The sequence below is a fragment of the Xyrauchen texanus genome, chromosome 24 (assembly GCF_025860055.1).
Source record: "Xyrauchen texanus isolate HMW12.3.18 chromosome 24, RBS_HiC_50CHRs, whole genome shotgun sequence".
Classification (NCBI taxonomy): Eukaryota; Metazoa; Chordata; class Actinopteri; order Cypriniformes; family Catostomidae; genus Xyrauchen; species Xyrauchen texanus.
The window spans coordinates 25,748,958-25,764,040 of record NC_068299.1 but is presented as its reverse complement, the minus strand read 5'-3'; the positions used below and the strand labels follow the sequence as shown (position 1 = coordinate 25,764,040).

General features: G+C 39.0%; 1 protein-coding gene across 1 annotated transcript; it reads right to left on the bottom strand.

Moving 5' to 3' along the window:
* Positions 1–346: 346 nt before the first annotated feature.
* Positions 347–11,743, bottom strand: LOC127617852 (uncharacterized). Its single transcript, XM_052089961.1, has 15 exons — positions 11,655–11,743; positions 10,904–10,926; positions 10,678–10,748; positions 9,083–9,144; positions 8,887–8,943; positions 4,937–4,993; positions 4,725–4,805; positions 4,496–4,561; positions 3,582–3,665; positions 2,861–2,920; positions 2,560–2,637; positions 1,569–1,607; positions 1,265–1,458; positions 828–987; positions 347–524 (listed from the first exon to the last, which is right to left on the bottom strand). Coding segments are annotated over exons 6-15 (894 nt in total). The 5' UTR covers positions 4,938–4,993; positions 8,887–8,943; positions 9,083–9,144; positions 10,678–10,748; positions 10,904–10,926; positions 11,655–11,743; the 3' UTR covers positions 347–393.
* Positions 11,744–15,083: the final 3,340 nt, after the last annotated feature.

Genomic DNA, 15,083 nt, shown 5'->3' with positions numbered 1-15,083 from the left:
TAGTCACTCCCACATAAATCGTCCCAGACCCGCCATGTACAATCTAAAAAGATTTCAGCACTGCATATAGTCAAATCAATTGCAGAATATGTGCCATGACCTGGATGAAGGTAGGTTTTGGTTCCATCATTTAGTAAACACAAGTCATTTTTTTGTATAAAATCCTCAATTCTCTTTCCTTTAGCATCACATCGATCTTCTCCCCATAAAGGATTATGGCTATTAAAATCACCCATAAGTATAAATGGAGTCGGCAATTGTGGCAAAAGCAGTATCATTTATTTTAACACTCAACAAATCACACAGAAATGTACACAAGAAAAAAAGAAAAGAAAAAGAAATCCCCTCCAAAATAGTTAATCAAGAAAAATCAGCCCAATCAATTTTTTCACTTTAAAATGCTTGCTCGCCCCGCCTTTGCCGCCCCCCATTCCTGTCCCTGCTCAGCCGCAGCCAGTTTCTTACAGCCATCTCTACATCTGCCTCAGTGGAATTTTGTTGGGCAGGATTTCTTAACACAGCACCTAAACAAAAAAATAAAAAAAAGCAACAGGGGGAAAAAATAAGACAGCAGCACAAAAGTCTATATCTTCGTTTGATTGTTTCTATAAAGACAATTAAGAAAAGTTAGAGCATTTTATAACAAAAAAAAAACCTTAAAAGACATTTGGTTGAGAATACTGTGAAATTAGTATATAAATATAGAAAACAACTGATATAAATACAGGTGGTGTCTGTATTTATATCAGTTGTTTTAAATATTTATATATATTTATATATGGGTTGAATAGTGACAGAATGTTGCTTCAACACATTGTAGGACTTACTCAGGAGTACCTGATGAATAGGCCGTGATTTAAGGCCTGTCTTCTGACCCCTACCGCACCAGTTCAGCTGAGTTGCAAGATTCTGTTCAAATATTTTAGTGCAGACTCTCCAAACTGTTTCCTTTAAATTCTTGCCACCAGACAATGACAGTTTAGTTATCTGTGAAGTAAAAGACAAATTTGACTAATCCCATTTCACAACCTGCTGTATTACACTGTCTTTGAAGCACTGCTCTCCCATGCCCACATCCATGGCTGAAGTGCCCTTGAGTAAGTGTTCACTGTGTGCTCTGTGTGTTTCACTAATCATGGATGGGATAAATGCAGAGACCAAATTTCCCTCACGGGATCAAAAGAGTATCTATACTCTATAGGTGTCTTATTTGACAATAAATCAGGGCTTTTGTGCTTTAGAGGTAGACACAGACGGGACATACCACTTTCTTCTTAAAGGTGCTGTCGGTCCGAAGTTTGTCTTCAAAATTCTCCAGGTCTTGCAGCGTGAGCAGTGGTAGCATGTTCAAATTAAAATCTTCATGAGGAATCGAATTGTTTTTTTGAAGTAGTTTGATTACATGATCCATTTTAAGCTGCAGTTCTCCGACCTGCTCCAAAAGGAGCCTTTCAACAGCTGGGGAAAGTACAGGAAGAAAATATACAAAATTATACAAAAAACAATTAACAAGTAATGCATAATACAGTAGTTTACTGACAACAGCAGAGAGAACCTGCCCAAAATACCTGTGCATCCAGCAGGAGCTGATCTGGCAAATCTTTGACCTGTGGAAAACAGGAAAAATATAGGTGTTAACAAAAATACAAACTATGAGTGTGTCTTGTTTTTTTAATAAAACTGTGTGTGTGTGTGTGTGAGTGTGAGAGAGAGAGAGAGAGAGAGAGAGAGAGAGACAGACAGAGGGAGAGAGACAGAGAGGGAGAGACAGACAGACAGAGAGAGAGAGAGAGAGAGAGAGAGAGAGAGAATATTTTGAATTACAAAATTTAAAACATTGTCCAGTCAATTAACACATTGAAAAAAAAAAAAAAAAAAATCAGAACAGACAAGACAAAATTATCTTAAAAGGGGTGCAAAATGCAGGTTGTCATCAATAATCTCACACAAAGCCCCCTTATTACACCAAATCTGATCAAAAGATACAAGATCTTTCATAGCTTTAAAGTATCGAAAATCAATAAAAATTCTAGATTTCACTGAATTGAAAAACACTGCCTCTAAATTATAGCTTGTGTCTCGTTCATCTCATTCAGAAGGAAGAGCCATTTTAAGCGTTTTTATTTATTTAACTCATTGTTTTTTTATGACAAAAACGAAATTGTTTTTCAGTTATCACAACTGTTATAACACTGTTACCAAACTCAGCTCAAAATTCCAAATTGATCCATATCGTGATACATATCGTATTGTGGCTTTAGTATCGTGATGCGTATCGTATCGTGACATTGTTGGTGATACACAGCCCTAGAGGAGAACTGGCCCCCGACAGAGCCTGGGTTCTCCAAAGGTTTTTTTTTTTCTCTCCACTAGGTCGCCTGATGGAGTTATAGGACACCATTAGGTCACTTGATAGAGTTTTTCGGTTCCTTGCCTTTGGCTTGCTCAGTTGGGGATATTCAAATTATTATTAGTATTATTGCTCTGCTCTAGGCTACCATGATACAGAGTAAGAAGTACAGACAAATAAAACACATCATACACTAAAATATTTCTTACTTTGAGGGGTCCTGTGTGGAAGGCCTGGACGGGATAGAGGGGTTTCATGACACTGCGGCATGTTGGTGTTCACAGACACTTGACACACAAAGATTAAAAAGGTTAAAACAAAGATTAATGATTCTTTCAGAGCGTGTTCATATAATTCTAGCTAAAGGACGACAGAAAGAACGGACATTGCGTTCAATATTTTTACATGGACAAAAATTAATCGCATGCGTTAACGTTGACAGCACTAATTGTCATGCATTGCTGACAGAAAATTCTGCGACTTAAATTATTCTTAAGCCCTGTAACTTACATTCAGGAGAGAACATCCCTTCATCACTTGGTGTGTCTTGCTGCCAATCATCTTGTGGCACTTGGAAATACAGAAAAAGGCCCATTACACAAAGAACTGCATCACCCAGTTCAAACTAACTGAGCTAAACAAGTGACCCCACAGCAGTGGTTCTCAATGTTTCTGTAATTTTTGTCATTCCCTATTTTGTATAGGACTGTGCTGTGTGCTGTGTATTTTGTGCGTGTGTGTGCCTGTCTCATTGTGTTCTCCATCTGCATGCTTAATAGCTTACTTTCAGGAGAGCCCAGCCCGTCATATTCGGCTTCCTGCAGCCAATTAACGGTTGTCACTAACAGGTGACACAAACAGGAAGTAGGCTTTTTGCACTCAAACTTTTCAAGTGCGCTTACAGCCACAAGTGTAATTTAAAGACCCAATGCATCACATATTTAACGGAAACTTACATTCAGTAAGAAGGTCCTCATTAACAGATGTAATCACTTAAAATGGAAAAACACATTAATGCTGGTTACACACAGTTTGGTTTCTGCTTTCCTTGCATATTGGTGTAGGTTTCCTCCTGCTGACTGGCCTCAAATGGCCCAGATCCAGCTTGATTTTAAAATATGGCCCTAATTAATTTGCTATTGAATTACTATGAAATTTATACTTTTACTACCTCAGTCTGATGTTCTGAGTAAGAAGTGCAGTAGCATACACTAAATGTAAAATATCTTACAATCGCTAGTCCTCTGAAGGATCCCTGGAAGAGGGTGGCGTGGAGGCTGCTGCAAAGCACACAGGCCGTTATTATCCGGTGTCACTAGAAAATACATAAAAAATAAATTATTGGAGTGAACAGTAAGTCAAGTTTATCACAATTAGATAAACTAATGTCAGTGAGCTGAGTAATTGCCACACATTTCTATTAGGGATGTCAATTTTCACAAATTCCCATGATCGATCGTCGTTTAAATTAACGATCAATTAATCGACTAATCGTTAGCATTAATGGCAAACAGCATTACAGGGTCCGCAAATGCTGCTCAAAAGGCTATGTTCCTCACCAAATTAATAAGAATGGTTTTTAATCTAAATAAAGGGTTAGTAGGATTGTAAAATGTTTTGATGTGATTGATAAATTAAATTAATTATTTAATATATAAATATAACTATTACAACTTACATTTGCACAAAACAAAAGGCTGCGAATGCACACGCAAATTTAGTTGTAATGAAGGTGTAAAATAGTCCCAAACAACTCCGGTGTGTGTCATTCCGGTGTGTCATTCAGTGGGACTCAATACTTCACCAAACCGGCGCGCTCGCTTACATGTTTTGCGGTTGAGCAGCACGCAAGCGCATGATCCTGCTTAATTGATGATTGATAAGTTTTATCGATTAAATGTATTATCGACAATTAATCGATCGTCGATTAATCGTTGACATCCCTAATTTCTATCAGCAGCAACTAATCTTAACCCATGTCAAAATAACAGAGCTAACCCAGTGTCACTCCACATCAGTGATTCTCAAACTTTTTCTGTCATTCCCCACTTTGCATAGAACTGTGCTGTGCTCCATGTGTCTTTGTGTGTGTGTTTGTGAGTGTGTGTGTCAGTGTGTTCTTTGTCTGCGTCTTAAATAGCTTACAGTCAGGAAAGCCTTCAGTCCTCCAATCCTCCAGTCCCGGCGCCTCTTGAATATGAACTGCCGCCTCTTGGAAAGACAGAAAACCTTGGCTTACTGATCACACTACTAATATAAACTCAAAAACCATATCTGGAACATCAAACTATGGTATGCGCTGTGGACCTGTGCAGTACACTGTGTCTACTTGAGTTTAGGGATTTGATGCATTTACTATAGAGGGGACACTAACCTTCACTATACGATGATGTGGGATGGGCTGGAGCAGTTAAACAAGGGGTGGGAGGGTGGGCCAGCTTTCTTCTTACTGACACTTCAAGAAGATTTAAAAAGGTTACAACCAAAGAACAAAAGGCACATCAACCTTAAGATTTGCAACTTAGATATCTACATCTGATAATCGCTGTATGGGAAGTGCAGTATTATACACATAAAATGTCTTACTAGGCTTGCTCCTTTGATGGAAGGTTGGGTGGGCTACAGGCTGCTCCCTGTTTGTCACTGTCATGGCGATTTAAAAAACAAGGATTAAAATTAAAAAAAAATTTAAACACAAAGATTACAAATTCTTATCAGGCATAATTAAAAGTATGAGCATGTAATTCATTTTCTAATGGACATATGGAAACTTAAGATCAAAATAGTTATCCCACTTGCCAGCTCTAATGTTGTTTCCAGTCATAGGTAGGAGGGGAGGGGGAGGAGGGTTTTTTGGAAGGTTTGTTGTGCGTTTTCTTCTTTGCCCGTGATGTTTGGGCATTTTTTCTTCATGAAATTCTCAAACTTAAACGCACTGAAACAATCCAGTGTTCCATGCACCTTGGCATCTTGGGCAAGGTGCACAAGATTGTGTACATTGTAAGAAATGTAGGTATCACCATACATCTTCCTGAAGTGCTGCACAAAGAGAACAAGGGCATTGTTTGCATAGTCTGTGTAGGTGGCAAACAGCTTTTTGCTAGAGAGGATCAATATTCCCACAAAAAGAAGCAGGAAGTGCTTGTAAACTGCTGCATGCAAAAAGGACTTGAGGAGCACAGGCCCAGTGTAAAGCAGGAGCTGCCGGAACTCGGACGCCTTCCATCTGTCTATCTCTTTCAGTGTTCTTGGCCGCCGGTTAAATTCTACTGGTGTGTATCTCCTTACATTCTCTAATTGTTCAGAGAGCATATTCACCTGTCCACTTGAGAGCCTACATGTCAATGGACCCTTAAGCCAGAGGTAAACTAGACGCCTCATGACTCCCAAGCAGACAAGGTGCATGAAGTCCAGAGGGAAACCACTGACCAAGCCTAAAGAGGTGGCAAGAAGGGGTGAGGATCCAAGGTGATGAGCTTCATCAGTCATGTCGATGAAGTCCTCATCTCGTCGGAGGGGTGCATCAGTGATGGGGAAAACCACACGGTTATTCAAGTATTCACCTTCTTGGGTGCACTTTTCACACGCCGAATAACCAGTGTGGCCTTTAACACACTTCAAGAACGCACGTGCTGGTGCATCACAAACCATGGCCTCCAACTTTAGAGACAAGGGAATATCTTTGAAGAAGAAGCCCTTCTCTAAACTGTTGATGTCCTCAACAAAATCCTCCATGTACTCATAGAGTTCAGGTTTCCCATTTCCAGCAAAAAGGGCAATCACAAATGGCTTATGGTTGGGGAGGTTTTGAACAAACCCAATTATTGGCCAAAATTGAGTTGATGAACTTCTAAACAATGGCAAGCCATCGACATTGATCTGAAGTTTAAGGCACATTCCACTGGTCAAGTTACTGCGATATGCCTCTAGGGTCGAACTCATCGACGGCAGGATCCCAAAGTAGTGATATGTTCCGCCAGCCTTCTCTTGGAGAGCCATTACTTCAGATCGTGTGGTCTTCAAAAGAGTACGAGCATCTAATGGCAGCGATGGGTGATGGCACTTAAGAATTCGCAATAATTTGTTCAAAGCACTATGTGTAACATTTTCTTCGAGTGCCCATGTTGTCAATTTATCTTCTAAATAATTTATCTTTGTTTCACTCTCAGAATCAGAATCAAAGATCAAATACTCATCAGACAAAATTGCCTCTAAATCTATCTCTTCGACATTACATGGAAAATCCTCAATGACTCCATCTTCTTCAATGACTCCATCTTCTTCAATGACTCCATCTTCTTCAATGACTCCATCTTCATCAATGACATTAAATTCAGAATGAATGGAATCCAATTGCTCTTTTACTCTTGCCCTGGATTTACGTTTCCAGGTCCAGTATGATGGTTCACTTGCCATGCTTCAGATATAAAAAGAAAACAAAAAGAAATAAAACAAAAAGAGAAGAAATCAGAATCATGCTCCCAAGTCTGAATCATGCCAAGTCCTGCAGGAGTTTGATTCAACTCAACTTCTGAACTTTAAGACTCTTTTACACAGTCATAAACTCTAAGAACACAGGAGCAACAAACAGGATAATGGTAATTAGTTCACTTAGTTTACCAAACATCTAGCTATATCTACAACAGTAACGCGGAATTGACCGTTCGCAAAAGCCACGCCCCATAGTTATTGTTACTACGCCCGTCAAACAAATGGTCAAACACACGACCAGCGCGACAGATTGCCATGACGGGAAGAGGTATACCAGTGCGTGTCAGTGACCTTTTTTGGAGCAATATGTTACCTCAGCGAGATCCTCCAGATCGAGGCAAAAGGGGTTACAGTATGCAGTGGAGGGATATATTCAAAATATAAAAATACGCAATGAAGGAGACACGACTACTATCGAGGCGAATGCTTATACCGGTCTCAAGCAAAATCTGAGAAACCCCATGAGCTGTACCTCAAATGCAACCAGCACAGCCTTGAAGAAGATTTTGTAACCTGGTTCAGTGGCTAATGTTTGGAGTTAGAAATATATAACTTGCGCTGCATATTTAGTAATTTTGCCTCAGATACATTCGCTTTAACAAGCAGATTGTTCATTACCACGGCAACCGCTTGCGTGTCATGCTGAATGCGATTTTCGTGTTTAAAAAGTAACTATACATAAGAGACGGAAAGATGCAGATAACCATACATTATTTAAGGTTATTTCTATTCGTTACGATATAGATATATGAACTGATGTTGTCAAGTAAGCTTCATGCTTTCCCCGTTGCGAACGTGCACTCCTCTAAACTGTAACATTAGCCTACGGGTGCTGCACTGCTAGTGACTGCTGCTCATTTTCCCCCGAGAATATCATGTTAACAACAACCCTTTAGAAAACGTAATTTTTCTTTGACTAACGTTAATCTCAGTGTCTCAGTCTCACACACGCTGCACGCGAGTTAACCATGTTCTACACATTTAACTGGGAGTGGGGCTGTCCACACTGTTTTATCCATTGTAGGCACCGCTCACGTTGTGTTTTCGGCTTTGGAAATGGAAAGAACACAACTCCTCCAGACAATCTCTCAGGGTATCTCAGGGTATCTAGTGTCCGATTTACAAACGCCGTGGGAGCACCGCTTCACCATCTTGCTTGGAGTCAATGTTTGACAGACCTGCTCACATAGTAACGGTTGCTATGATGTGTGATTGGACAATGGCCGTTTTGTGGGAGGGGCCTGCGAACGGTCAATTTTGTGATGCGTCCTTTTAACTCCCACATGACCTGCATCATTATGGGCGGTTGTCTACACCATTTTGCGCAGTAACGATGGCACTACCACCTGCAAGACACGTTCATCAGAAAGTCCACTGCCCAGTGGGCATTTACACATTGGAACACCATCTCTAACCAAATAACAATGCACGAGATCACAGGTTTCAATGTCATTCACTTTGGCAAATAAAGGCAGCTTGTTGTGCATCAATCAGTTTTTTTTCGCAGGATCAAAAGCTTGATGACAATGAAAAGCGATCCCCAAAACGAGCAAGAGCAAAGCTCTTGAATGACGTCAGCAGCGACTTTTAAAGGGGCAGGCTGTCGTTATGTCCAATTGGATCACCACACCAATCAGCTGCACCAATCGGCCTATAAGACACACGCCAAGGGAACAGAAACCCAAAAAATACACAGAAATGACCCTCAGGGTCGTAGCAGTAACCATAAACTACTTAGGCAGCAGTGTGCGTGGGAGAGCGCATCACAGAAGACATAGGACACAAACGGGGAATCTCAACAAACATGAATTATTACATTGCTGTGAAACAGACACACATAGTAAATGTAGGGAACAAACAGGGATATACATTTTGATTAAATAAGGGATTGATGAAGCAGTGGATTTCAGTATGTAAGCTAGTTAGATCCATCTGCTCATATATTGTGTTCCTGAGAAAAACTTTACATGACTGCGTCCCAAGTGAACCTCAGCTAAGAACCAAATTATAGATTAAATGTTAGGGTGATGATGGTCACTGTGTACCTGAGTTGGAGCTGTAAACTCGACAGGATCTGGATTATGAGTGGGGCTGAACATTGCCTGTGGAACAGATAATTTATAGACAATTTGACGACCCTGCAATCAATATGTATTAGACCAGGCTGTGATCTAATATGTAACCACTGGTCCCTCAGATTCAAAAGAAAACCAGCCATATTGACAATGTGTCGAACTTCACCTCTGCTATGACTCTGCCAGTGAAGTGGCTCTTCTCCAGCAGCACGAGCGTTCTCCTCTCCTCTACAAAGACATCAAAATGTATCATTTTTATTTAAAACATAAATAGTAGCCTAATTTCCTTTTACCTAACAGACTTGCATTAACTTGCACATGTGTGAGTAAATATTTATTTTAGTTTAATAGGCGAACAAGTTTCTTCATGCCGGTTTTGTTATGAACACCATAATTAGGACTATTATAATGATAACATATAGAGAAACAATTGACCCTTCGCAAGGAGCTTGATTGACAGGTGATCTGACCAATCATACTTCGCCATCTGCCATTTTGTCCGACAAAGCAGTCAGGGTTAGCAGATTAACATTGGAGGATTTGAACTTGAAAAACGGAATGTACTGACGCCTTTCCGTGGTTAAAACAACATTCATTCTTATGTTCATTCATGTTTATTTGATGCTATAAATGAACTAGAAGGAAGAGATGATCGGATCACGAGCAGCTTTAACTGATGCGCTACAGCGATCTGTCACGACACATTAAAGAGCCACAAAACTGTATTTATTGTTTGAAAAGAAAAAAAGATCAAATTTCAAATTTTGTCTGTCAGCGATGTATTTTTTACTGTGTGAGAACATGGTGTGTGTGAGAGCAGCGTAGCTTGTCGGACATAGCGATAGTAACTAGGGGGATCTTTGGGAACGGTCAATTGTCCAGGAGCTTAACGGCTGTTATTATTACTAGGGATGTCCCGATCCGATACTCAGGATCGGTATCGGCTCCGATACTGCCATTTTTGCGGGATCGGGTATCGATCAGACATCGATCAGACGAGGCCGATCCAAATCCGATATTGTGGGTATACTATTATGTGTTATTGTTAAGCCCCACAAAAGGCACAAAAATCATTTATTAAGCATGATCATTATGTTTTCTTTGTTCACAGTTATGCCACCTTTAATAGCACATTGTTCATCAGTGTTTAAAAGGACCTAGTCACCACTTTAGTTGAGGGGCCACACACATGATGAAGTCATTGATAGATATGCTTAGTTAACAATGAGTACTGTATTGGACAGACCCCAAAATTGACCAATCAAAGCTTATAGTACACAAATTCTGTTGACATTCAAATACAGTAGTCATCATTAACTAAGCATTATCTACTCTATCTACTATTAGCCCCTCAACTAAAGTGGTGACTAGGTCCTTTGAAACACTGATGAACAATGTGCTATTAATGGTGGCATAACTTTGAACAAAGAAAACATAATAATCAAGTGTAATAAATCATAATTCATGATGATGTACTCATCTTAGTTAATGTTTTAATCCATGAAGTCATGAATGAAAACCGTTGAACTCGTGTTAGTTCCATGATGATTCATGAGATATTAATGAATGAATTAATGCATAATTCATGCATGAATTTATACATGAATTCATGATAATTCATGTACCCTTACCGTAAAGTGTTACCGACCAGGGTAGGGGTGGGCGGTATGACCAAAATTCTGTTTCACGGTATGACTAATTTTATTTCACGGTAAGATAGCGTTTCAGTTGTCTTTGAGGTTAATTAAAACACATACTTACTGTACAAAGGCAAAGACGCTGTGTAATATGGGCCTTGGCTCTGAAAAGAGCCTTTGGGGTGTATGTAGCTCCTGTTGAGAAAAAGAAGAAACATGAAAAGGAATCAAATATATTGAAAATGCCTTTGTGAAATAATGTGCACTCAATTTATCTTTATTGACTAAAACAGCATGTTAAGAACATGGCAAATCAGAACTGTAGGATGACTTCTAGAATGATCACTTACAAAAATCAGATGAAAATCGATCACTGAAAAAAACAGAAAAGACAATTATTCTATTTTGTTTCAATTACAAAGGTTAATAAAGGCTCTATTTTATGAATAGGCATGTGTCCAAAAAAGTCCACTTACTTCACTTACTATCACTTTACTAAATAACCACTTCTTTGTCTGACTGTCTAGTGGCTGCGCGCTTGTACTAAACTGAACTCTTTGATTGACAGGTCTACTTTTAACGTTACCATAGAAACGCACAACAAAAGAGCTGCTTTAATTTTAAGCATGTCACTTATGAAAAAAAATCATTAAAAATGCCTTGAGTGTAAGGGGTTAATATTATAAAAGGACAGATGTCATTTTTATGTGGAAAAAAAGTCAGCCCGTTAATTTTATTTGTTTGGCTGTTTTACCTCTCCTCTGACTGAAGAAAAACGAGTTTCCCTCGAAAATACTGTCTAAAATAACTCACTGAAAATATTTAATACACGAAAATATTAACAGTCAGTTAATAATAACGTAGTCAACAGTTAGTTAATAATAACTAACCAAGTCCAGAAACACGTAAGTTAATAACGTTAACTTAATCCTCCGGCGCCAATTTCTGTCAACCGTTTATCGAAAACATTTCTCAGAAAACTCAGAAAAACTCGACGTTTTTATAACAAAATTATATTTTTCAATAAAAAAATAAGTACACAAAACAAAATAAACACATAGTGGCCTGAAAATTGTGTGTTTGAAAAGGATAAATACTCACAGAGTCCGTTAATTGGCGATGCTGTGTAGACACTTGATCACGACGCTGAAGATCACTCATTAGCATAGCTCACGCGCATAAGTGCACGAGCCACCTAAACGCCCAGTTAAAAAATTGCAATATATATTTTGAACCGCGCTTGAAGATTCATTTATAAAAAAATAATATTAAACCTAAAAAAATTATCATAAAAAATACGTGAATAACTTTAACGTTTTTTTTTTATTTATTTATTTTTTATCAGAACTCTCTTTTTTTTTGCATACATTTTTATATCTTTTTTTCTGAAACTGTTTAGTTTGTTTAGAAACGTCTGTTTGTTGGGTATCATCAAATAAATTGTGGCATACGGATTTTACACATACACAAGCACCGGGGTCCGTGTACTTTTTGATCATTTCATTTCCTGTTTGGATCCAACGAGAAATGAAAACCATCTTGTTTATTCGTTTTTTACTTTAGTTTAAAAAACAAAAAATGAGATTTTGGCTCGATTTTTCATTTTTCGTTTGTGGTTTACAAATCGGTTTATGGGTTTCATTTGCACACGTGGGCGGTGCTGAAACGCCCCTTGATTGGTCAAACCGCTCCGCCTTCAGTACGAGCTTTTCTTTCTGTCAGGCAGAATAAGAGTCAGTATGAGTGTAGTGGTGGGAAGTTCGGATCATTTTACTGACTCGGATCTTTGAGTCTCGTTCAGCAAAATGAACGAATCTTTTTTCGAGTCATTTCGTTCATTTCAGCAGAATATAATTAAATGTCATGTTAAATAGCCCAAAACATCAAGTAGTCTACTTACGAAAATGTTGATTCAATTTGAAATAAATAAATAAAAATAAACTATAGGGTAATGCAGCCAAAGCCAATTTATAAGAAACCGAAATGTTAATTTATTAATTGGGTCTTAAGTTTAAGCTATTGCAGTTAGTTCACCTCACCTCCTTTTTCTCCGCCTCTTGTGTCATCGGGTTCGAACTTCAAAACGTTAAAAATACTTAGTTGTCGATGTCGACTCGTCAGTGTCTGTGTGTGGGCCGTGTGGTGTGACACAGCAGCCAATGCACTCACTGACTGCATGCACATGCAGCATACCGGTCCGGATCCGGAAAGATAAATGATTAGTTCAAGTCTCGACTCTCGAGTCTTCGGGTTTGGGTTCGGCCGGGTCCGAGTCTTTCGTTCTTCCTGTCAGTCCCATAGAGACTATGCTGTCAGTACCGGAAAGAGAAATGATTAGTTCGTCTCTTCGGTTCGAGTCGTTCGTTCAAGTCAGACTCACAAACCCATAGCACAGCACTATGCAGAGACAGAAATGCTGTACAGAAAGTCCTTCGTTCTTTTGTCACGTGACAGCCCTATTAAATACTTAACCTAGTTCATAATTCACATCATTCTTACAAACATGTTGTAGTTAGTTTTTTTATTTGATTTTTACTTTTACAGTTACATGTTACGTTTCTGGTCTCAAATTGTATCTTTTTTCATATGTATTTGTGAATTTCTGTCATGAAGATTCTTTTCTATAACATTGAATGTAGTAATGTAGAATGTAGTATTCATGCATTTTTCCATTCACTATGTTTTTTAGTCCATAAAAAATCACCTAAAAAGTCTACGAGTTGTTTTGTGAAAAGTCACAGTATATAACTTAAATATGCAGTTATTTAATAAACCTATGAAACCTACACCTTTGTAACATAGCTTATTACAACACTGTACACACTATATTGACTGGATGTTTATTGTTTGTTTATTTTTTGCCAACAATGCTTTAAAAAAAATTGGATAACTATCCAAAAAGGAATTAAATAAAAATAAATAAGAATGAAAAGGACACTATAAAGCCACAGAGCATAACCATATAACTTAAATCACAATATGCAAAATGCATAGTGCTATGGGTTTGTGAGTATGACTTGAAGAACGAACGACTCGAACCGAAGAGACGAACTAATCATTTCTCTTTCGGTACTGACAGCATAGTCTCTATGGGACTGACAGGAAGAACGAAAGACTCGGACCCGGCCGAAACCGAACCAGACGAACTAATCATTTCTCTTTCCGGTACTGACAGCAGCATAGTCTCTATGGGACTGACAGGAAGAACGAAAGACTCGGACCCGGCCGAACCCGAAGACTCGCGAAAGATGAACTAATCATTTATGACTTCATGTACCTTATGCGATGTTGCGCGCATGCGCGGTCAACACAAAATGAACGAATCACTCTCTGAGACAACTCGGTAGTCCCGAGTCATATTAAAGATTCGTTCAAAATGAACGAATCGTTCATGAACGACACATCACTATGCGGCACTGACAAATGCACTTTAATAAAATAATGTCTGAAACCACCACTCACTGTTAACTATGCACAGTATTTGAAACAGAAATATGTTGCTGGTCACGTAATTTGTGCGGCTTGTGGACCATAGATGTGGACCAACGGTTGCGTAGATAGTGCAGCTGGCATATTTGTGCGAAAAAAAGAAGCGGGATCGGCAAAATGGATCCTCATGATTCCTCCGCCGATCTCCGAAGTTGTGCATGAATGGAGTGGCAGATTCACCCCGCCGATGGTTTACCGACCTAAGTTTGTTTGGTGTGACGGGGGAAAATACCTCCCGATCCTTTGCCGCTGGTGCCCTCCAATTGCCAACGTTGGTAAGACTGACGCCGGTTTCACACTGCACGCGTTAGCAGCGCGTCAAAAATAGACAGGACGCCGAAACGATCGCGGCGCACTGCTGCTCCTGCTCTGCTCCTGCTACGCGCTGCCGCGCCGCCTCTGCATGCGGTGTAAATGCTCTAATCTGTTAACATGGGCGCCGAAAAAAATACGCGCTGCTTACGCGTGCAGCGTGAAACCGACGTTAAAGTGGAATCCTAATAAACATGCCGACGATTGAGCCATTACTGCGAATCAAACAACAAAAGGCAAAGAGAAAATCACTTACAGCTCTTGAATGAATAACTTATGCATTAATAAGCATTAATCTATCTATGATAAACTATGCAGTGTTATTTTACAATTGATTACTAGATTATTAGATTTCTTTTTAGACCACACCTGAACAGTAATGTTAGTAGACCTTCCTGAAATTAAATCACTGTGCCTATATAACGTTTATCTTAAAAAGAACCGTTAAGAATACAGTTGAAGTACCGGATCGATAAGCAGTATCGGTAAGATAGTAATACCATTAAAACCTTAACGATACCCATCCCTAGTTATGCCTGTGCTTCTCTTGGATGCTCTGAATATTGGATTACGTGTCTGGATTGCTCCTTAATTAAAGCTGCATTTGGATCTCAACCTTCGTGTCTCGGAGCAGTTCAGTAACACCTGCTTTGTTTATTTAATATATTTGTTATACATTATTTATATAATATGTTTTTACATTATACATTTTTAATTTAAGTGTCAAGT

Excerpts from the sequence above, each read along its gene's own strand:
- LOC127617852 (XM_052089961.1), bottom strand. Across the intron at positions 4,562-4,724 it reads CACATCATCGTATAGTGAAG|AGGCGGCAGTTCATATTCAA; the intron begins GTTAGTGTCCCC and ends TGTCTTTCCAAG. Across the intron at positions 525-827 it reads TATTCATCAGGTACTCCTGA|GTGCTGTGTTAAGAAATCCT; the intron begins GTAAGTCCTACA and ends TTTTTTGTTTAG.